At 35.2% G+C, this 24,921-nt stretch overlaps 1 protein-coding gene and 1 long non-coding RNA gene across 2 annotated transcripts in view; one reads left to right on the top strand and one right to left on the bottom strand.

The window, feature by feature from the left end:
• The window catches only part of LOC121028824 (uncharacterized), a 152,741-nt gene that overhangs the window by 10,273 nt on the left and 117,547 nt on the right, over positions 1-24,921 (bottom strand). The window lies entirely within an intron of this gene.
• Positions 1-24,921, top strand: part of PTPN12 (protein tyrosine phosphatase non-receptor type 12) — a 103,625-nt gene that overhangs the window by 20,602 nt on the left and 58,102 nt on the right. Inside the window, exon 2 of the mRNA XM_040472825.1 lies at positions 20,131-20,239. Within this exon, the coding sequence (XP_040328759.1) occupies positions 20,131-20,239 (109 nt within the window). The remainder of the gene's footprint in view (positions 1-20,130; positions 20,240-24,921) is intronic.

The following is a 24,921-nucleotide window of genomic DNA, read 5'->3' as shown; positions in this document are numbered from 1 at the left end:
TTTTTTTTTTTTTTAGAAATGGAAGATATTAAGGGAGTTTTAGGCAGTTGTTAATAGGAAAGAATAGATTTTATTTTATTTTTCAAAGCAGTGGGAGAATTGCCCTGTTTGTGAAATCCCGTCATACATAGGAGTTGTCCTGAAAGGTAAACCTCCTATAGTCATTTCAAGGAAAAAAAAACTGGGGAAGGGAGTGATTACAAGTCAAAAAGCTAATCTGTTGATTTTGTTTATTTTCTCTCCTCATTTAACCCTGGATCCCTTCTTCCATTTCTATCCTCTGTGCTGCCACTGTTGTGCTGCTGTTTACATAGCATTCTATCACAAAAGCAAATGGTCGTCCATTGCAACCAGAGCTGGCTTAAAGCCCAGAGATTATGGAATTCAGGAAATGATTTTAAAGCCCTACAAATGTTGAGGTGGTGCCAGTTTGTGCTTAATGAACTCTCATACTTCTCACTACAACCAAATGAGCAAGATATTATGTCCATTTTGTAGATGAGGAAACAGATGGCCAACGTTGTCCTTCAGCATGGTAAGAGCAGTGGGAGCAGTAGACCTCAAATAGTAGGTATTGCCATGCAGAACTTTCCTCTTTTAAGGTGCATCAACGTATATGATATGACAGAAAACTGTTGATGAAATACAGGGTTTGACAAAGTAAAGGTTTTCTCCATGTTTGCTCCCATAGCACTTCGCATCTATCTCGATTATAATTCACCATATGATATTGCAGTTATATATTTATTTTCTGTTTCTATTACTAGGTTGTAAGGACTTCAGTGACCAGAGATCCAGAATCAGAGATTCTGAGATCCAGTGGCCTGAGTCTGTCTTGTCTTTATACTTCAGTACCTAGCCAATGGCTGTATGATAGGTGCTTGGTAAATCTTGTTAGATAAATTAGTCACTACAATATACTTGCAAAGTATGTTTATCAGATAACACAAATAATGACGTGTATGTGTGTATATATATATAATGCTATATATCTTGTTTATATGATAAACTCTGCAGTAAATGTCACTAGGTCCTTTACATTGGATCCTCAGACTAATCCAAGTCCTATTTTTACAGATGAGGAATCTGAACTTGCCCAAGGTCACATGGGTAGTAAGTGGAAGCACTATTCCAACTCTAAAACTTATGCTATTCACTATTATGTTTTATTGCCTCTTTTAGTGTAGTCATGGATGGCACCAGCAGCATGATCATCCACCCCTAATTTGAGAAAGTGACTGGCAGAACTTTTGAAATAAGTGTTTGCCTGACACCTAGAATTTGTTAACATATCTGTTGGCTGTCAACTATTTGTTGACATTCTTCACCTTAAATACACTTGAGTGTGGATTACACATGTTAGTGTCCCATGTCTCTTACCATGGGATTCTTTTTTAAGTTTATTAATTTATTTTGAGAGAGGGAGAGAGAGAATCCCAAGTAGGTTCCATACCACCAGCACCAAGCCTGACATGGGGCTTGATATATGAACTATGAGATCATGACCTGAGCTAAAATCAAGAGCCAGACGCTTAACTGATTGATCCACCTAGGTGTGCCACGTGTGAACCATTTTTAAAAATTTTTAATTAATTTTTTAAATTTACATCCAAGTTAGCATATAGTGCAACACTGATTTCAGGAGTGGATTCCTTAATGCCCCTTACCCATTTAGCCCACTCCCCTTCTCACAACCCCTACAATAACCCTCTGTTTTTTCTCCATATTTAAGAGTCTCTTACGTTTTGTCCTCCTCCCAGTCTTTATATTATTTTTGCTTCCCTTCCCTTATGTTCAGCTGTTTTTATCTTAAAGTCCTCATATGAGTGAAGTCATATGATATTTGTCTTTCTTTGACTAATTTCGCTTAGCATAATAACCTCCAGTTCCATCCACATAGTTGCAAATATGTATATATATATATATACCACATCTTTATCCATTCATCCATCAATGGATATACATGTGAACCATTTTTAATCACACATGGGAGGTGACTTCATCTCTGCAAACTTATCAATCAAAGCATTTCTGTTCATATGTCTTTAGTATTCTACTATTTAGTGTATATTTTGATAAATAATATTTAATAATCTACTGATAATATGATCGTATGTTTTTAAAGTCTCTTATCAATGTAACAACTTCACTGAAAGATAAAATTCTATTGAAAGAGTGTAGCGTTAATTTAGTATGTAAAAGTAAGGCAAATAGGCTCATTTTCAGTAGAGATGGGGAAATAATGAAGTACACAAAGAACTAATGCAAAACTGAGGACAATACTACAGGACAAAGTGCCAGGAGGATTCCCTTTTTTTTGCAGCTTTGTTTTACTGTGGTAAAATGTACACCATTTTAACCACTTGTAAAAGTATACAGTTCAGTGGCATTAAGTACATTGACATTTTTGTACAGTGAGGATTCCTAAAAGAGAAAAGTCATATACTGTTAGGACAGTCATGGAATGCTTTATAAGAAAGGATTTTTAAAATGAATCCATAAGGATAGGTGAATTGTGGTGGAGAGACTTTACAAGTACAGGGAACTCTGTGTAAACAAATGAGAGTGGGAATAATAAATGGACTTTAGGAAACAGCAATTAATAGCAGCATTAACTAAATAAGAGCAGTAAAAAAATAGCACTTATAGAAATAGCTAATATAGTAGAGTGGTTGGTGAATTTATAAGTATTTTCTTTAAATTTTTTTTTAAATGTTTATTTACTTTTGAGAGACAGCGTGGGCGGGGGAGGGGCAGAGAGAGAGGGAGACACAGAATCTGAAGCAGGCTCCAGGCTCTGAGCTCTCAGCACAGAGTCTGATGTGGGGCTTCAACTCACAAGCAGTGAGATCATGACCTGAGCCAAAGTCGGATGCTCAGCTGACTGAGCCACTCAGGTGCCCCTATAAGTATTTTCTAAGACAACAAACAAGGAATAGGTTAAAATACTGTGAATTTTTAGAATAAATGTTAGGTCAGTTTTCCACAGATAGATTTGGTCTGTGTTCATGAAATGTTCTGGTCAGCAAAATATTTATAATTAAAGCAATCAATGTTATTTGGTTATAGAGGATATGATCTAAAATAATTTAACCCCAGAGATTGCCAGTGTACCCACACTACACATTGAATATTAAGTGTTGTATGTCCCAAAGAAGTCAAGCTGATGGTGTAGTATTGAGTCACACTTATGTCCTCATCCTATTAGAAATTAGCTGGATACCTAAGAATTGTTACCTCACAGAGTAATGCAGAAACATACCACTTTGCCTAAGACTACTTTTTTTAGTATAAAAAGTAGCTGAATCATCACATTTCTTCATTTTATTTTAAAATAAGCAAGTTCAAAAAACTACCTTATTTGGATAAAATTTTTTTTTAATGTAATAAATAGTTGTTTAGAGGGAGTCATTATGTTGATATAAAGAGGTTGATGAAAATATCATTTAGGGGCAAAGCTGATTCTGAATTAGAATACTTTTTCTCCTGACTTACCTTTAAAGCACAAATATAATAATAAAGATCAGATTTGACCTCATTAAAAAAAATCTGTAATATAAAAGGTAATCATATAGATTTAGGTAAAATATTTTCAACACATATATCAGTTGATGGATTATATAAAACATGAGTAGCTTCTATATATTGATAAAAACACTCCCAATAGAAGAATGAGCATATATTATGAGTGGTAATTAACAGAAGAAAAATGCAAATAATTACCGAACATGGGGAAAAGTCACCAAACTCTCTAATAATTTGAGAAATATTTAATCAACATTAAATTTTGTGAGGGTTCACTAGATTCCACCAAATTTGGTAAAATTCAAAAATTGATCATAGCAATTGTTGGTAAAGATAATAGAAAAACTAGCATTCTTGATCTGTTGACAGAAAGGTAAAAGTGGTGAAATATTTTTCACAAGGCAGTTTGGCTACTTCTAATAGAATTGATGTGTATATTCTGAACCAGCATGTCAACCTCTAGGAATCTTTTCTTTACAATATTTGCATCTGTGCATAAAATCGTATGTCCAAGTATGTTCATTGTAGCAGTTTCATGAAACAAAATATCTATTAATAAAGAAGTTGAACATGGTTGACTACTTATAAGGAAAGAAATACTGAGGAGAGGGAGTTTGTTTTTTATTTTCCAATTGTGTGCAAAATAGATTTAACATAGCAAACCTAAAACTGCTATCCTTAGAATGGCATGCTTGCAAGATTGGCTCTTGGCTAATCTCTGGGAATTTACACCTTTGGGAGAGTTCCCATCATTCCATGATAAGAGTAGCTTACCATACCTTTACTGTATGTGTATGTTTATGCTGAACACCTGATTTGCTTTTGGGAGTCTGGAATTTTAGTCCGCGCAAGGCAGTGACTAGCCCCCAATAAAAACACATGGGACTAACTCTCTAATGAGCTCCCAGGAAGACAACATTTCACAAGTGTTACCATTACTCATTACTGGAGGAATTAAATGGGTCCTATGTGACTGCATTAGGAGAGGACACTGAAAGCTTGTCCCTAGTTTCTTCTGGACTTTGCCTTATGCATCTTTCCTTTTGCTGCTTTGGCTTTGTGTCCTTTAGCTGTAATAAATCATAGCTGTGAATATGATTGTATATAGTCCTAGGACTCTTCCTCATGAATCATTGACTCTGAGGGTGGTCTTGGGAATCCATGACACAACTTGTCAGTATGGTTTCAATGTTTCAGCATCTGCATGTATTGAGTGTATATATTTTAAGAAGTTAAATTTAATGTATTACATGTTTAGATTATATATGTATATGTATATACGTAAGGCATACACACATATATACACACACACACGCACATCTCTAAGGATATGTTGATGAGTTTTTTTAAATGTGTGTATTATGTGACCCATTTATTCTGCACATTTTTTCCCTGGTGATAAAAAATCCCTGGTGTGATTGAAAGCTTTCCTTGGTGACATTGTAGGTAATATAATAAAGAACCGAATAAAAGGGGTTTAAGTGTGTATCTCCACTTATACAGACTATATTATTTCAACTTAGTGAACTAAGTGTGTTATAACTATCATAGTAGAATGCCAGTTTTATTGATTATGTGATGTTCTGAATGTGGTTGTCAGTTACCATTATGTCTAAAAAACTTGCCATGCTTGGGGTGCCAGGGTGGCTCTGTTGGTTAAGCGTCTGACTTCAGCTCAGGTCATGATCTCACCATTCGTGAGTTCGAGCTCCACATCAGGCTCTGTGCTGACAGAGCGGAGCCTGGAGCCTGCTTCGGATTCTGTGTCTTCCTGCCTCTCTGCCCCTCACCTGCTCACGCTCTGTCTCTCTCTCTCTCTGTCTCTCTCTCTCTCAACTAAACATTAAAAAAATTTTTTGTTTTAAATTCTTGCCGGCTTTGTTTAATATATAGTACATGGAAGACACTAGGCACTTTCAGGAAATAAAGAGAAGTACAAAAGATTGTCTCTGACAGACAGGGAATTGTAATCTTTTTTGATAGCAGCTGTGGTAAGGATGGGTTAAAACATAAACAAATGATGGATATAAAAGGCAGAAATAATAAATGCTACACAACCAGGATATACTTTTGGAATGTATGCTATATGAGGTAGGGATTTTGTCCCATTTACCACTATATTTGTAGCACCTAAAAGAAAATCTGGCACATAGGATAGGTTAGGAGAAAATGATATGAGATCATTCATTCTAATGAGGGTGATAATTGAATCTCACTCTTTTACGGTAAATGTCTGAATCTAGTATGTCAGCAAACTGGAAAAGTAGATTTTTTTTTTTTTTTTGAAAACCGTAACTGGTCATTCATCAGAGCTATTTAATGTTCTATGAATGTTGTGTGGCCTGGTAATCTGAGATACTCACTGACATTACCCACAACCGGCTTGTACCCTTTCTATAACTGGATTGGACATTTATTTTTTAAGCAAAGAAGAAAGGGTTGCTTTTCATTACAATTTTTTTTTTTAATTTTTTTTTTCAACGTTTATTTATTTTTGGGACAGAGAGAGACAGAGCATGAACGGGGGAGGGGCAGAGAGAGAGGGAGACACAGAATCGGAAACAGGCTCCAGGCTCTGAGCCATCAGCCCAGAGCCCGACGCGGGGCTCGAACTCACGGACCACGAGATCGTGACCTGGCTGAAGTCGGACGCTTAACCGACTGCGCCACCCAGGCGCCCCTCATTACAATTTTTTTTTAATTGTGGTAAAATTCAAATACAAAGCTTAGCATCTTAACCATTTATAAGTGTACAGTTCACTAATGCTAAGTGCATTCATGTTGTTGGGCAACCAATGTGTATAGCTCTCTTCATCTTGCAAAATGAAAACTCTGTCCTCAGAAGTCCCATTCTCCTCCTTTCCCTGTCCCTGGCAACCACCATTCCACTTTTTATTTTTAAGACTTTGTAAGTACCTTATTTACTTACAGTATTCTAGTTATTTCAACTAGAATAATGTTCTCAAGGTTCATCCATGTTTTAGCATGTGTTGAAACTTCCTTCCCTTTTAAGGCTGAATAATATTCCATTGTAGATGTGTACCACACTTTGTTTATCCATTTGTCCATCAGTGGACATTTGGTTTACTTCCACCTCTTGGCTATCATGAATAATGTTGCTAAGAACATGAGTGTACACGTTTCTGGTCAAGACTCTGCTTGTAATTCTTTTGGATATATCCCCAGAGGTGGAAATAGTGGACCATCTGATAATGTCAAGTTACAGTTTTTTGAGGGACTGCCATACTGTGTTCCGTAATGGCTGTACCATTTTACACTTCCACCAGTAGTCATAAGGATTCCAGTTTCTCCACAGTCCCCCTACACTTACTTTATTTTTTTGATAGTAGCCATTGTAATGGGTTGTCAGATAATATGTCATTGTGTTTTGATTTGCATTTCCCTGCTGATTAGTGGTGTTGAGCATCTAATCACATTCGTGTTCGTTATTTGTATATTTTCTTTGGAGAAGTATCTACCCAGTGCTTTGCCCATTTTTAATTATGGTGTTTGGTTTTTTTGTTGTTGAGTTGTGGGAGTTCTTTATATCAAAATATTTCTATCTATCCGTCTTTAGCAGAGAGAAGCATCAGTTTATAAAAGTTACCAATTATAATAAAACAAAATTTATGATTCATTTTTAAAGTAAAACGCTCTTATGCAGGATAGTTATGTGGCATCATATTTCCAGTTTAATTAATAGTTCTTATAATCAGCTGAAGTTTCAGTTATTTATCATTTTTCCTCATAAGACTGTTAAACATGTTGACATATCTTCTGCTTGACTCAGTAGTTTTTTTTTTTTTTTTAATGTTTATTTATTTTTGAGACAGAGAGAGACAGAGCATGAACGGGGAAGGGCCAGAGAGAGAGGGAGACACAGAATCTGAAGCAGTCTCCAGGCTCTGAGCTGTCAGCACAGAGCCCGACGTGGGGATCGAACTCACGGACCGTGAGATCATGACCTGAGTCGAGCTTAACCGACTGAGCCACCCAGGCACCCCAGTAAAGTTTCTTCTTAAAGTATATTCTCTTCAGTGACTTTGACCCCAGTTTCAAAAGCTGTCAAAATATTGCATCTTTTATTTAAAATTTTTGCTTCTTTTGTATTTTTTTCTTAAAAAGTTAAGAAACCTGGGGCACCTGGGTGGTGGTGCAGTTGGTTAAGTGTCCAACTCTTGATACTGGCTCAGGTCATGATCTCACAGTTTGTGAATTTGAACCCCACATCAGGCTCTGTGTTGACAATGCAGAGCCTGCTTGGTATGCTCTTTCTCTCCCTCCCTCCCTCCCTCCCTCTCTGTCTCTCTCTCTCTCTGCCCTTCCCCCGCTGTGCTCATGCACATGCACACGCTCTTTCTCTCTCTATCTCAAAATAAATAAATAAACTCAAAGTTAAGAAACCCATTCTAGATTATATTTTTAAGTTATTTTTAGTCATGTATTTCCTCTATAGCATAAGTTTGTATATTTATGTAACATATTATTTGTGTTGGGTTTTACATGTTGGAAGAAAGAGGAACACTGTTTATCATTATTACAAAGAGATATTTGAAGATCGAATCATGCCCTTGGTAACTTGGGGTACACATATCTTCATTAGTAGGGTGGCCTGGCCTTCAGGACTAAGTCTAAAACAATGTCAGAATCAAATACTTTTTGCAAGGAATCTGAATGTTTAGTACAAAAAATAATCTCCAATTCATTTCTGAAGAGAAATAAACTGAAACTTTAAGAACAATGTATTTGTTTAATTACCCAGGTTTAGGTTTAAATTTTTTTTTTGAGTCTTTCTTGACCTTGGGTTAGAGTTATAGAAGTGACAGAGTTTAGACTTTAACTCTAATCTTAGCTTACTAATTATTCCCTCTCTCCCTCACCATTTTCTGCTTACTGTCTTCTTCTCCTAATTATCCAGTCTTCCAGATTCGTTGGCTAGCTTCATTAGTGTGGTTTGGACATCAAGTCCTGTTAAAAACTCCATTTTTTACCTTTTTTAAAAAATTATTTAATGTTTATTTTTGAGAGAGAGAGAGAGAGAGAGCATGAGTGAGGAAGGGGCAGAGAGAGAGAGAGAGAGAGAGAGAGAGAGAGAGAGAGAGAGACAGAATCTGAAACAAGCTCCATGCTCCAAGCTGTCAGCACAGAGCCTGATGTGGGGCTTGGACTCGGCAATGGTGAGATCATGATCTAGGCTGAAGTAGGACGCTTAACAACTGAACCACCCAGGTGCCCCCATTTTTATCTTTCTTATTCATCATACTTACCTATCCTTCCCTGAAAAAGTTGTGTGCTAAGTTCACTGGCACAAGTTTCTAGTAGACCTAATTGTGATTTATTTGTGTTACCCTGTGTAGACCAGATTCTGCAGTCTTGTTATGCTTGACTCTGTCAAATTAATGTTCTAATGAGAATGTCTGTAGTGAAGAACAGAGGCTGAGTAAGACTCATTTTGAGGAGGATGGATATTCCTTATTACTGGATGGGACTGGATGCCTTGGTTAGCATGCTCTGATGCTGCTAATAATTCCTATTAACCTCCTTTTAAGGATTTTTTATAACTTTTTTATAAATTTTTTATGAATTTTTTTATAGCTTTGTTGAGGCAAATTCACATATATTGAGATTAATTCGTATATACCATAAAAATGCACCTCTTTAAAATGCGTACTTTGGTGGTTTTTGGTATAGTCACAAAGCTGGCATCTGTCATTACTATCTAGTTTCAGAACATTTCATCATCAAGAGAAACCCCATTCCCATTACCAGTAACATCTTATTTCCCCCTCTCTCCAATACTGTGGTAACCACTAATCTACTTTCTGCCTCTATTGATTTTCCTATTCTGAACATTTCATATAAATGGAATCATATATGCTTTTTGTATATCTTAATATAATGTTTTCAAGATTGATCTGTTGAGTATGTTATCAGTATTTCAATCCTTTTTATGGCTAAACAATATTCCATTGTATGAATATACCATATTTTGTTTATTCATCATTTGACAGACATTTGAGCTGTTTCCCATTTTGGCTTTTATGAATAATGCTGTTTTGAACGTTTGTGTACAAGTTTTTATGCAGACTTATGTTTTCAGTTCTCTTGGGCATATACCTAGGAATGGAGTTGCTGGGTTATATGGTAACTCTATATTTAACCTTTTGAGGAGTTGCCAAACTGTGTTTCTATTACAAATTTAAAACCTAATAATACAGACAAAAGTTTGGCAATCTAACGTGACTTTATCTCTGCTTAGTCTCTCCTTTTTGAAAAATGGTAATGATTGTATTAAAGTAGATCCTTCATTACACTTAATTTTTTATATCTTAAAACATAAATACCTTTTATTAAACAAGAACATTTTTATGCATTGGTAGGAAAAATTGGCACAACAGATCCTTCAATAGTAATGATTTAGTTATTACTAGACTTGGGGAGTTGAAATGAGAAGGTGCAAAAATACAGCTTGTAAACTTACTCTGGTTTGCTAGGTAATTTTCAAGCTTTTGGATATATATAACAATTAGCGCTTATGTGGTTTCTGTGTAGATTAATAATGGAAGAATTAGAACATCTATGACAGTTTATTCTACCATTTTAGAATTTGGCTTATGATTTGTCTAATGGGTCTAAATAGACTTGCAATGTACAGTTAAAAATTGCTTTCTGAGTTTTTTAAACAGGAACTGGAGCTGGTAATGAGCACTGTGATCTCAAATATCTCACTCCAGTATGGCACCAAATCTTAGGGTACACACAAAATTTGACTAAATTGCTTTTTTTTTTTGTTATATATTTTTTTTTGTTTTTTGTTTTTTTTTTGTTATATTTTTTAATGTTTGTTTATTTATTTTGAGAGAGGGGAGGGGAGGGGCAGAGAGAAAAGAAGGAGAGAGAAAATCCCAAGCAGCTCTGTCTGCACTGTTAGCGCAGAGCCCAGTGTGGGGCTTGAACTCACGAACTGTGAGCTGAAATCAAGAGTCAGACACTTAACTGACTGACCCACCCAGGTGCCCCTTAAATTGCTTTTTAAGAATAAAAATTTGGCAGTATATTTGAATATACAAGTAAAGGTAATTTGGTGTCTGCCAATTCAGCCAATCTGAAGCAGCTAATGAAAATTTTCTGTTAAATTCCTCATCTATTAATAAATCTTACATACTCATGTCAGTTTTTCTGTATTTAATTTTTTTTAACGTTTATTCATTTTTGAGAGACAGAGACAGAGTGCAAGTGGGGGAGGGGCAGAGAGAGAGAGGCAATTTGGTGCCATACTGGAGTGAGATATTTGAGATCACAGTGCTCATTACCAGCTCCAGTTCCTGTTTAAAAAACTCAGAATCCAAAGCAGGGTCCAGGCTCTGAGCTGTCAGCACAGAGCTCATTGTGGGCCTCGAATTCATGAACCACGAGATCATGACCTGAGCCAAAGTCAGATGCTTAACTAACTGAGCCATGCAAGCACCCCTCAATTTTTCTGTATTTAAAGGTATGCTCTATGCTAGGTGCTATGTAGGGTGCTTTACATGCATGGTTAAAAAATGCATTTCTTCTGCCTTTACTCCTTGACATGTATTAATTAATGTAATTAGTTTATCATATTCAAAAAGTAATTATTATATAAATAATGTTAATTATAGTATTTATTTTGTTATGCCCACTAAGTTTGTTCTTTTCCCTCATTCAAAGGATTTCTTAAATCTTTTTATTTTTAATTGAAACAGTGTAATTAACGGAAAGAAAATTAAGTAACCTGTATCCTATATGAAAACAACTTTCTGTCTCCATCCTAGAAAGTAAAGGCCAGGTTTAGGAGATACTTACTGAGGTGGATTCTTCAGAAATTGAAATTGATGGGGTGTGAGAGGAAACAAGTCAGATAGATAAGGGGGGGAAAGCCCAAAACTACTAGGAGTTCTTAAGGCTGAAGAGGTAAGGAGGGTAGAGGTGCCATGAAAAGAAAGAGACATAGAAGCATTTGAAAAGTCAGGTAGATTTCTTTTTATCTAGTTAGGTTTGAATTGCTTTGGGGGATGTTCAATAAGCAGTTTGAATATGGAACTAGAACTGAAAAGAAAAGTCAGGATAGAAATAGAAATTTTTGGATCTTCATAAATGTACTTGTTAAAGTCACAATAGGTAGGGGATAACCTTGCTAAAAGATGAAATCTGAGGAGAGAACAGTTCCCTAAGAGAATACAACATTTAGGATTTGGGAAGCAGAGGAACCAGAAAGGAGTAATTAGCAGGGTAAAAGGAAAATCAAGGGACCCTTGCTTCATGGATCTAAGAAAGGAGTTTTTAAAAGGGGAGGATCATCTTTGTTAAATACTCAATAGGAATTAAGGCTTTGAGATTTTGGTGTCATTTGGATATTTTTGGTGACTTCATAAAAGTTTCAGTCGAAGTGGTAAAGGGAAGAATGAAAATTTTAAGGGGTTCAGGAGTTAATGGTTCACTAGGAAGTGCCAGTTTCTCTTTAAAACTGTGGTCTGTTGACCACAGCTTTGAAGCAGTGTAGCCTAGCAAAAAATAATTTATTTCCATATAGTGGTAAATATGTATTGAACTCTGTTAAACTTCTAAGGTGACTCTTCCTGTGCTGTATTTGTTTTTGTAAAGATAAGTAAAAATTCTGTAACCATGCTATTAATTTGGGGGTCTTCCTTAATTTTTTAGTTGGACAGTTGATATTATTATGGCTTAATGTGTTAAAGCTGGAGCTCAGTATTCTCAGTTTTACTATATGGTTCATAGTCTATGTTATGGAATAATGAGGTTGGTGATAAATTGCTTTGGAACACTTTAAGAGTCTAGGCTTGGCAAAGTATTTTCCAGTGTAAACTAAAGGGTAATGGGGACTGAAGTGACAGTGTTTGCTTAAATCAGGACACATTACCAGATAGATGAAGGGTGGCATGGTCAGAGGCCATAGGTTTAATACCCAAATTTTGGAATTTTTGAGCAATTTGCTGTGGAGACAATGGAACAAAACACTTGAATTTGGGATTGACCTGTAAAATCTGGAGCCAACAGTTTCATGAGTTAAATGGTTAGAGGACCGGAATGATTGAGGAAGAGATGAAAGAAAAGGTAAGAACTTGTGTGTAGAAACAAAGTAATCAAACCTGGGAACTCTTTTCTTTTCCATTTGTTGTATTAAATATCTTCATTTCAGTAACATTAGTATATATCACAAAACTATTGTCCTCGTCATTCAAATGGACTTCTACTTTATTTCCACAAGAATATAATTTGGAGGTAGAGAGAGGATAAACTTGCATACATCCTCCTAACTTACTTCCATCTTGAGAAAGCACTGTATTTTCTCTTCTGACCCAAGAGCAGGAGGCTTTCCTTTAAGAAAAATTTTTGCTTGTTGTCTAGGCTGTGCAAAAAACGATTATAGACTATTGTGAATTTTCTATAACTTTTATTTTCTTTTAGTTTTTATGCTTGCCATATTTATTATTTTAAAATATAAGTCTGTAGTGCAGAGGTTTATTTTAAAACAAGTTCTCAAAATTAAGGTCTACTGCTTACCCCTTCAGAAAGGGTTATAAAGGTGCTACGTTGAGTTCTCCTTTGCTAGTAATTGATGGATATAGGAATTGAATCCCAGCTTCTCTGACTCAAAGCTGTCCCATTGTGAAGTGATAATGAAGTGTAAGAGGGCAGAGAAATTTGTTTCGTAAGTATACTGGTCAATTCTAATTTGTATTCATTTTCTCTGGACATTAACACTGGAGAAGATCTAAATTACTACTATTTGTCATGGGTTATGCTGGTAGTAGCTGGTATTAATAGAATAAGAAGACAGGGTGTGCATTTTCAGGGAATCCATGTTCTGATGGCATATTAACTGTTGTAAATTGTGCTATGTTCTAGATTAGACGCGTATATAAAGGGCTGTGGGTAGCGATGAGGAAGCACTTTGGGAGGAAGTGGAAGATGGAGGTTGGTGCCCAGAGTAGTCTCAGGAAATGTTTTAGCAAGACAATTTCTGTAGTGATCTAGAAGAAACCAAGGAGTTTGTTTGGTGTATACTACTAGGGAAATAACTGAAGCATTGAAATCAACAAGAACAAAGAATAAAATCCTTTTGTTACCTAAAGACCCATATGATTGGCCCCTACTTCACAATGTGTCCTTTACTATCAATCCTAATGGCATAGCTTTGGTATCTGAAAAAGAATGGCAGACAAGTTAGTCTGTTATACAGCAGCAGGTAAAGCATGAGCAAAGATAGGAAGATGAATTTTGAAAGGCAGAGTTGCATATTTTACACTTAAAGGTAGGCATTGCAGATGTATAGTTTAAAGACCTTTTGGTTTTTTTAGTTGCTTGTAACAGGTATTAGTAATATGCATATTTTTATATAAATAGGTTTGTAAAGATTTAAGAAAAGCTGGTTAGAGATGGTATAGTTTTAGTGGAAAATCCTATGATTTTACTACTTGTTGCTGTTACTTTGTATTTGGGCTTAAAAAATATTTTGACTTAATGATCATACAACTCGTATGGTAGTAACAGGACAGTTAAATATTTCAGGTATAAAACCAGGTGAATCTCTTCATTTAACAGTTATTATTTAGTTCCAACTGTTTGCCAAGTTCCATACCTTTTAAAATTCAGATAGATTCTCCAGTAATTGCTTCAGAAATTTTTCAGAATAGTGGCAAATGCACTACTATTTTATGCGTTAGATATTCTTGTATTTTGCTGCAATATAACTTTTAAGCTTAAAGTATGATTTCATTTTGATTTCACCTTGAAGTACAGTTTTATGATTTGTATGTTCTTGTGTGCATATTTACTAAAATTATTGTCTTTTGGAACTCATACTGTTTTTTAAGTGTTGACATTGAGGAATTTGGCACCATAGTGTGTGGCCTGGTAATAGCAAGAGAAGTCTTGAGCTCCAATATTTGATTTATTTATATTCCATTTTATTCCTAAAAGAATTTGAGTTAGCTTAATTTCCATTTTAGCTCTATTACTTTTTGTGTCCATTTTTTTCTTAATTGTCCTGATATAAAATCCAGTCAACAATTAAGTTTAATACTTTTCTTGTCTCAATGTATTATGAATTCTAAGTGTTCAGTGAATCTGAAGAGAATTAGATATATTTTAGACCTGAAGCTAACACAACTTGGTGATGGATTGGATGTTGTAGGAGAGGGTAAAGGAAGGAATTAAGGATGATTCCTAGCTTTTAGGCTTGAACAACTGTTGAATGGTAGTGCTATTTGGACATGTTTGTAATGCTCATGAGACACCCAGTGGACAGTCCGGTATACAGCTGTTTGGACAGATACAACAAACAGCACACAACACATACTCATTAGCTTAAAGTCTTTGATAAACAGTGAAACTGTTCTACCTTGTTAAGGAACTCAAATCTTGACACACAAATGGATATCTAAAAAGAGCATAGTTCTATTGCATGTGACTTTTAGAAGCCTTTGAGAATAAGTTTATTGATTTAGGATTAAGGAAAGAAAATTTTTGTGTTTTAAGAAATAGAGGAGTGCCTGGGTGGCTCAGTTGTTTAAGTGTCTGACTCTTGATTTCAGCTCAGGACATGATTTCACGGCTTGTTGGGTTTGAGTCCCGCATTGGGCTCTGGGCTGACAGTGTGAAGCCTGCTTGGGATTCTCTCTCCCTCTCTCTCTGCCACTCCTCGACTTATGCTGTCTCTGTCTCTCTCAAAATAAGTAAATAAACTTAAATTAAAAAATAAAGAAGAAAAGAAGGAAAGAGAAAATAATTTGGAACTTTAAAACAAAGTGAATATTAAATTTGGGTTTTGTTTGTGTTAAAAATTATAATGTATTAGAGGGGCTCCTGGTGGCTCAGGACAATTAAGCGTCTGACTTCAGCTCAGGTCATGATCTCACGGTTTGTGAGTTTGAACCCTGTGTCAGCCTCTGTGCTAATACCTCAGAGCCTGGAGCCTGCTTCAGAGTCTGTGTCTCCCCCTCTCTCTGCCCCTCCCATGCTCATGCTCTGTCTCTCTCTGTCTCAATAATAAATAAATGTTAAAAAAAATTTTTTTTAATTATAATGTATTAGAGACATCTGTATGACTTGTCTAAGAAAGTCAACAAAGAAATGAATTACCCATTTTTAATGTTATTTGCATTAGATCTTGGTCATATACATAATTCATTGGTCTCTAAAGTCCAATAAGATAGTCTAGTCTCTGCCTTCAGTTTTATAGTTCAGTGGATGAGACATATAAGATTGAATCTCACAAGTGGTAATAGGGTAATGTATTATTGAGTATTCAGTGCTGGAAGCTGAGGAGCTGTTAAGGAAAGGTTTGAGAAAGCTCCACAAAGGAAATAACACTTTAGCCAGAGTCCTACTATTAACTCACCAGCAAGAGTAAAAATTGTCAAACTGTGATGTTGAGGAATGAAGGGTTGCTTGTGGCAACGGTGGTGGTAAGTGATTCTACATGGCTGAAGCATCAAACTCTAAGTAAGAGAGTGTTATAAAAAGAAGCTAGGAAACTGAACAGGCAGCATTGAAAATGTGTTATAATTAAAAAAGGAATTGGTAGTTTCTCTTGGAGCTAATAGACCCACTGGAGGATTTTTAAGTGAGGGACTAAAATTTAAATGATCAGATTTGCCTTTTAGGACAGTAATTCTGAGATAAGAAATTATTTAAAAGAATTTATTTTGTGACTTTTTCAAGATGTTTAAGGATAGACAATTGGAAATCTTTCTTAAAGGCCTTTAGTTTTGTTTGCATAAAGAAAAGAAAATATGACACAAGGTTTGGTATTTATAAGCCTATGTAAATATGCCAGTTAGCTATATTTTTGCCCAATTAGGATAGTCAATGATTGAAAGTACTTTCTTGCTTTAGGATTATATTAAATAATTGTTAAGCTTAATAAATGAATTATTTTATTAGTGTTTTCCTTAATGCTATTTTCACACAGTCTGTCACATGCACTCTACTTACGAATAAGATGCCTTAGTATTTACAACATGTTTCTCAATTAATTAATTTCCTAGTAATTAATTTCACTTAGAGAAAATGGAATTGGTGGTCAGGAAGTTAAAATGAAATTGCATGTGTAGATACTTCCATTTCATGTAGTTAAATGAGGTTTGGTGCTATCTCTACTTCAAGCACTATTTGGATGTTAATTATGATATATTAAAAGAACAAAATTTTTTGTCTAGGCCAGCATTCAAATCTTATTCTAAATTTAATTTAACATGTAAGCATTTAATATGTTCTAGGGGTACAAGGCCTTAAATATCAATGTGACTATAATCTTGTACTCACAGAGCTTACAGTTTAGTAGGGGAAGTAAAGTGTATTCTTTTTATATATTTATCATAAAGAGAAGGAAGTGGTGTTTTAAGAATGTGTATAAAGTCTAAACAGAACTCAGAAGGGAAAGATTATTTTTGCACGAGAGACATAAGAAACTTTGATGGAGCCAGGACTTAAAAGATGGATAAGATTTGGAGGCTTGTTTTCTGAGTGTGGGTATTATCCTCATATTAACTTTTTTTTTAATGTTTATTTATTTTTGAGAGAGAGGAATACAGAGCGCGAGCAGGGAAGGGGCAGGGAGAGACACACACACAGAATCCAAAGCAGGCTCCAGGCTCCAGGCTGTCAGCACATGAACTGTGAGAACCCATGAACTGTGAGATCATGACCTAGCCTAAGTTGGACGCTTAACCAACTGAGCCACCCAGGCTCCCTGATACCTTTCTGATACATTTGGGTAGAATTTTTTTGATGTTGATTTTTTTTTTTTAATGTACAAAGTTTTTATGTTTTTTTTTTATTATTTTTTTTTCAACGTTTATTTTGGGGACAGAGAGAGACAGAGCATGAACGGGGGAGGAGCAGAGAGAGAGGGAGACACAGAATCGGAAACAGGCTCCAGGCTCTGAGCCATCAGCCCAGAGCCTGACGCGGGGCTCGAACTCACGGACCGTGAGATCGTGACCTGGCTGAAGTCGGACGCTTAACCGACTGTGCCACCCAGGCGCCCCCAAAGTTTTTATGTTTAACAGATCATCTTTGTTTTATTTATACTACACCAGAGATGAGTATTTCTGATGTGTGTGAAACTTTTTAAGTACACTACTTCTGTAGGCTTATTTTAATGGAACATTCTTCATGGGAAGCTTGAAGTAGAAAGCATTCCATGCTGTGCTAGGCTTCAAGAAAACTGGATATATAAAAATTCAGACCCCAATGAGATACTTATTTGTACACAAAAGTGTTAAGTTTTATTATATGAAAAAGGAAGTCATTTCACATAAAATCTTTATTTTGCCCATTTCTCAATAACATAATTCATCATGTGAAAAAAATGCCTGGAGTGATTGCAGCAGATATTCCAGAAGTGTATTTATATTTTATAATTAAATACATCCCCTCTTCCTTTTCTTTGTAGTTCTATAATTTTTTCAGTGTTTATTACCTAAGTTACATTCCTTTTCCCCTGGTGTTTCTGCAAATATTTAGATTGATATCCTTCTGTAGGTCACATTCACATACAATATTTTGGAATGTATTAAGATACTATAAATAACAAAATTAAAATCTTTGAACAAAAAAACATTATAGAGTCTAATTATATATGTAAGATGTATATGTGCATAACTGGGAAGATCTTTGTTAATGTGGATTAAGAAAATCATGAGCAATCTTTTCTATTTTCCTTTAATTTTTGTAGCATTTATTTTTATTTTTTTAAGTTTTATTTACTTAAGTAATCTCTACACCCAACATGAAGCTTGAACTGATGACCCTGAGATCAAAAGTCTCATGTTCCTCTGACTGAGCCAACCAGGCACCCCTTAACATTTAATTTTTTGAATAGGCAATACATTTATATAATCTAGTAAGTATGAAATGGCATACAGTAGTTTCTTTCTCATCCATTTCCTATAGCTATTCATTTTTCTTCTCCATAGACAACAACCTTGTTAATAGTTTCTCTTCTAGAGATATTTTATGCACATGTACAAAGAAATGCAAATAATATTTTTATTCTTAACACCAACAGTAGTATATTATATACACTGTAGTGTTCCATGCTTTTTACACTTAATATGTATTTTGAAGTATTTCCACATCACTATATATAAAGAACTTTCTTATTAGTTTTCAGTCATTATCATATTTACTTGTATAAATGAAATGAATCTATTTAGTCAGTCTTCTATTTATAGACGTTTTTGATTGTTTGTAGTCCTTTGCTGTTTTAAACAATGCTGCAATAAATAACTTTGTGCATGATATATCATTTCACCTGTGCAGGTGGATTTTAAGAAGTACAATTCCTGGGTTAAGGAGATATATGTATTTAAAATTGCCAAATTACCCTCGTTAGGGGTTGTGTTAATGTTTTCTTCTGCCAGCATTGTATTAAAGTTCTGGTTTTCCCACATCCTCACCAACAGACCATTTACTTTCAAATATAATTTTTCCCCTATCCTACTTTGAGAACTTTATTACCATAGAAAATAGCATCATAAATGTGGGGAATTTAATTTCAGCATTGTGCCAGTGCAGAACAGGATTCTAATAAGTCTTTTCATCTTACTGAAAAAAATGTGTATTCCTGATTTAGGTCTCTAAGAATTGTCATGATAAAGTTTAGTGGTTTTTCAAAGAAACAGAAGACTCACTATTCTATGTATAATCTGTCTGTGATTTAAAAAAATGTTTCACTGCTTAAATATCAGCATCACAAGTTGTAAAAGTAAAATGGTGAAAAAGTTAAATGTTACCAGACTTTGTTAATTTCATGTGTATTCAATAATTTGTTGAATAGTAAAACCAAAATGCCTTCAATATGTCTTTAAGCCTGGAAGAAAGTAGGCTCCTTTGAAATTAAATTTCAGCAATGTAGTTGAGTAGTGAATTTAAACAATTCACAATGCTGACTTTCAGTGCTTCTGAAAGCAGGAAGTGTATTACTGACACGCAGAAATATTCCAGCCCAAAGAACATCCCTACTGCCATATGTGGTAAGAATTTGTCACTAACTCACAAACCACTTCTGTAATGCAGTGAATAAGCAGAATTGGTCTTTGTTAGACATTTCCAATTCAATATGAAAGAACTTTGTTTTGTAGTGTCTTATAAGTAATTATTAGCTTATGCCTTGGAAGGAGCCTGGCACATCATGGGTGCCCAAGGTTTATTGAGGAAAGGAATAAAGAAACTTGTACATAATCTTTTACGCATTATTTACTTGGTTTTAGGGACCCATAGTTAAACACTAAAATTACTTGGGTAAGTTAAGGACTGAGTTAAATATTCTGACTTAGCTTATTAATGATGTCTTTAAACAAATTTCTTACTTTTAGTGTCCCCTTTGAGTGCTATTTGGAATATTAATTTTATGTTTGCACTTAGGGTAAAAAACAATTATCCTTAGGGTTAATTATTAAGAGAGAGGGAAATACTGTGAGCTTGGAAAAATAGGAAAGTGAGTTATAAGGAATTGGGGTTAGCAAAATTCAATAAAGAGCTATTTGTAAATCATTAAAATTTTGAAAATATTAACGTTTGTATAAACTTAAATTTTTTTGTTTGTATTTTAAGCGATTAAGAAGATTGTCTACCAAATATAGAACAGAAAAGATTTATCCTACAGCCACTGGAGAAAAAGAAGAAAATGTTAAAAAGAACAGATATAAGGACATACTGCCATGTAAGTTTGAAATGCCCTTCATAGAACAAATGGAAATGTTAATAAGTTTGTATCCTAAACTAGTTTTATTCTTCCTAATGAGTTTGATTGTTAAGGAGTTAGTACCTCTTTTGTAAGGTACACTATAAGATAATAATTTGTGATTGTGCTTCTTGATCTTCCTTCTGAAAGTAGTTTTTGTTGTTTGCTTTTTTTTCTTTAAGCATCACAATTATTCTGATACTTACTTTTAAATACAAAAAAAAAAAAAAAATCCAAGTAAGAATATCTTTTGTGGACTCCTGTTCAAAGAAGTTCTTTTGTTAAAATAAAATAGATAATTCAGTAAGTATAATGGAATAAATTTTATAAAGTGCCAAAAATATTAACTCTTATCTATTGCCTGTTCACAATCAGAACATTAATTATGCATGAAAAAGTGAACCATAAGGTGGTTCATGCCTGCATGTCTGCTGTACTCAGTAGTCTAAATATGTATCTCTGAGAGTATACCTTAGACTGATAGCATTATATTATAATAATGTAACTGTATTCTTAAATAGCATGGTTTTTGGCAGAATACCTTTAACTCTAAAAGCATGCATACTTCCATGTGTCCTATTTTACAGAATAAAAACTTTACATCATGCATGCTGTCCCTTAAAGCTGCCACTAGTCTTTTTCTTTCCCTTCAACTGTCTTAAAACAGCTCTATTCCATGACACCATTCCCTCAACTCTAATTCATTGTTTTCTCCAGCCTTATTGAGATATACTTGAAAAATTTGTTTTTGTTTTTTTTTAAGCTTGTTCTCTCTAAAATGTCTTTGAAAAAATTTCCAGTGATTTTCTTCATGCTGGATTTGGTGACTTTCTTCAGTGTTTACCCCTTTCTGTTAACTATTTTGATGCCATTGACTAGTCCCTATTTCTGAAATTTTCTTCTTCCGTGATCTCTTTCTTTCAAATGACCTCTTCCCTCTCTTGTCCACTTCCCTCTCTTTCTCACTGTCTTCTTTGCATACATTTAATCCTTCATCTTTTTCTTGTTGTTGTTCAACTGTATTCTCAGCTGTGGGATCTGTGGGTGGCCAGTATTAGCAGAATTACTAAGTGGCAAGTTTACATAGTATAATGGTGAAGAGTTTTGACTCTGAAGTTCAAATCCTGCTTCTACCACTTGCTATTTATATGACTTTGGGGGCGCCTGGGTGGCTCAGTCGGTTTAGCGTCCGACTCTTGGTTTCAACTCAGGTCATGATCTCAGTTTTGTGGGTTTGAGCCCCGCGGCAGTGCAAAGCCTGCTTGGGATTCTCTCTCTCTCTCTCTCTCTCTCCCTCTCCCCCCTCTCTCTCTGCCCCTCCCCATTCACACTGTCTCTATCTCTCTCAAAATAAATAAACTTCAAAAGAATTTTTAAAATATATGACTTTGGACTCATCCTCTTTGTGCCTTTTTCCCCTGCATCTGCAAAATAGAGATAAAGATTATAATCCTTTTTATGATTATTTTGATCATTAGATAAGTTAATACATGTTAAAATGCTTAGGATTGTACCTAGCACATAGTAACTACTCATTAAGCTTTTTGAAAATACACTGTACTTTCTTACCAGTCTTCCTCAGAATGGTGGATGGTATGGGTTTCTGGATAGTTTTTATTAAGCAGGATAATCTCGAGGTACTCTTTTTTTTTTTTTTTTCTGTTGAGACAGAGAAAGAGAGTGCGAGCAGGGTAGGGGCAGAGAGAGGGAGAGAGAGAATCCCAAGCTGCCAGCACAGAGCCCAATGCAGGGCACGATCCCATGAACCTTTAGATCATGACCAGAGCCAAAATCCAGAGTCAGACGCTTAACCCAACTGAGCCACCCCAGGTACCCAAATCTCGAGATACTTTTTTTTTTTTAATTTTTAATGTTTGTTTATTTTTGAGAGACAGAGCATGAGCAGGGGAGGGGCAGAGAGAGAGAGGGAGACACAGAATCCAAAGCAAGCTCCAGGTTCTGAGCTGTCAGCACAGAGCCCAACATGGGGCTCGAACCCACGAACCATGAGATCATGACCTGAGCCGAAGTCAGACGTTTAACTGACTGAGCCACTCAGGTACCCCTTGAGATACTCTTAATGTACTCTGGAATTAATGCACATTCTCTCTCTCTCTCTCTCTTTTTTTAGAGGGATGCTATTTTATTTATTTATTTTTGGGAGAGTGAGCAAGGGGCAGAGAGAGAGGGAGAGAGAATGCAGAGCCTGAAGCAGGGCTCAAGCTCCCTTGAAGCGGGCTCGAGCTCCTGATGTGGGGCTTGAACTCATGAACTGCAAGATCATAGTCTGAGCCGAAATCAGATGCTTAACCAACCGAGCCACCCAGGAGACCCAATGCACATTCTTTTAAAAACACACATTTTCTCTTCTTTCTTTTTCTGTCATCTGGGCAAATGAGTCTTAAACAGCTCTGGGTTTCTATTTTCTTAAGTTATATTTTATTCATTCATTCCACAAAAAAATTTGAGCATATACTATATGCTGGAGATTCAGTAGAAAACAAACTGGCAATAATCCCTGCCCTTGTGGTGTTTATATTCTAGTTGAGGTAATGTACAGTGAATACAAATAACATACATGATCTGTCATATGGTGATTAGTGGTATTGAGGATAATACAGTGGGGATTAGGCATGTAGAGAAAACTGAGAATAGAAAGCTTTACAATTTTAAATAGAGGTAGCAGGGGAAGTTCACTGGTGTGCCTCTAAATTGCCCCTCTAAAAAATAGAAACCCTAATTTGTATTGTCAGTTTCTGTAGTAAATGTATTATTTGCCATAATCACAAAACTTTGAGGTGTAGGTATTATGTGCCACTTTGCAGATGGGAAACCGAGACATAGATTAAATAGCTTGTGACACAGCTAACAGAGTCAATGAGAATTTATATTCAGAGCACTGGTTCTCCACTAGGGTGATTTTGCCCCTAAAAGAGACATTTAGCAAGTCTGGAAACATTTTGGGTGTCACAACTGGGATACGGAATGGGCATGCTGCTACTGGCATCTAGTGGGTAGAGGCTAAGGATGCTCCTGCATCCTATATAACACAGAGGCTACACCCTCTCCACAGCAAAGAATTATTCAAGGGCAAAATGTCAGGGGTGCTGAGGTTGAGACACCTTGCTCTGGATCCTGAGCTCTTATTCATTGTGCTATATAGTCAAACTAGCAGTGTCTTTTTTTCCTTTTAAATTATTGAGGGATTGATAAGTCAGTTTCCAATAAATTTCTAGTCATTTTAATTTGGAAAATGTTATTAAAAGCAATTGTACTTAGAGATGTATATTTACTTGCTGTCATAAAAATAATGTAAGTTGTCAATTTCCTTTGTATGTTTAGCATGTTCAGTGTTTGGATACCAGTATTTTTTTAAATAGCTTTATTGAGGTATAATTTACATACCATAAAATTTACCCACTTTAAATATACAATTCAGTTATTTTTAGTAAATTTATAGAGTCATCAACATAGTAAAGTTTTAGACCATTTCCATCAACCTAAAATAATCATTTAGGCCATTTTTCAGTCTTTAGCCCCAGGCCACCACTAATGCTTTCTGTCTCTAGATTTTCCTAAGCATGTTTTTGAGATTCATCTGTGTTGTAGCATATATGAGTTCATTCCTTTTTAGTCAGTAATATTTCATTGTATGGGTATATCACATATTGTTTATCCATTCACCAGTTGATGAACATTATGAATAATCCTACCATGAACATTTCCATACAAATCTTTGTGTGGACACATGGCTCTCTTTCTTTTGGGTAGATACCTAGGAATGGAATTTCTAGATCTATGGTAGCTTATGTTTAACTTTATAAGAAACTGCTAAACTGTTTAAAGTATCTGTGTACCATTTTATTTTCCCACCAGCAATATATGAGCATTCCAGTTTCTCCACATTCCTTTTTATTGTCAGTCTTTTTGATTAGTTATTCTAGTTGGGTGTGTAGAGGTATCTCATTGTGGTTCTGACTTGCATTTCCCTAATGACTAACTGAACATCTTTTCATGTTCTATTAGCCACTAATATATCCTCTGATGAAAAGTCTTTTCAAATCATTTGTCCTTTTGTTAGATTTGATTTTATTTTCTTGAGTTGTTTCAGTTCTTTAGCTGTTGTTCTAAATACAGGTCTTTATTCATTTTTCCCCCAGTTTATGGCTTGTTTTTTCATTTTCTTAAGGTGTCTTTTAAGGTATGCAAGCCTTTAATTTTGATGAAGTCCAGCCTATCAGTTTTATGGATCATGCTTTTGATACTCTGAGTAAGAATTCTGCCTAAGTCAAGGTCACAAAGATTTTCTTTGTTTTTAAAAATTTTTCTTCTAGAAGTATTGTAGCTTTAGCTTTAACATTCAGGTCTATAATCCATTTTCAGTTAATCATCTGAAATAATCTGTGTATGTAAGATTGTTCTTGTACCAATTGTTGAAAAAGACTATCTTCTTCTCCACTGAATTGCCTTGGTATCTTTGTTGGAAATCACTGGAGCATAAATACAAGGTTTTTTTTTTTTCCTGGACCCTTAATTCTACTACATGGTTTCCCTTTTTCATTTTCTTTCTTTCTTTTTTTCTTTCTTTTTTTCTTTCTTTTTTTCTTTCTTTCTTTCTTTCTTTCTTTCTTTCTTTCTTTCTTTCTTTCTTTCTTTCTTTC

This window comes from Herpailurus yagouaroundi, unplaced genomic scaffold (assembly GCF_014898765.1).
Source record: "Herpailurus yagouaroundi ecotype Mexico unplaced genomic scaffold, PumYag 100, whole genome shotgun sequence".
Classification (NCBI taxonomy): Eukaryota; Metazoa; Chordata; class Mammalia; order Carnivora; family Felidae; genus Herpailurus; species Herpailurus yagouaroundi.
The sequence above is the reverse complement of the archived record's forward strand: the minus strand, read 5'-3'. Positions and strand labels throughout refer to the sequence as shown.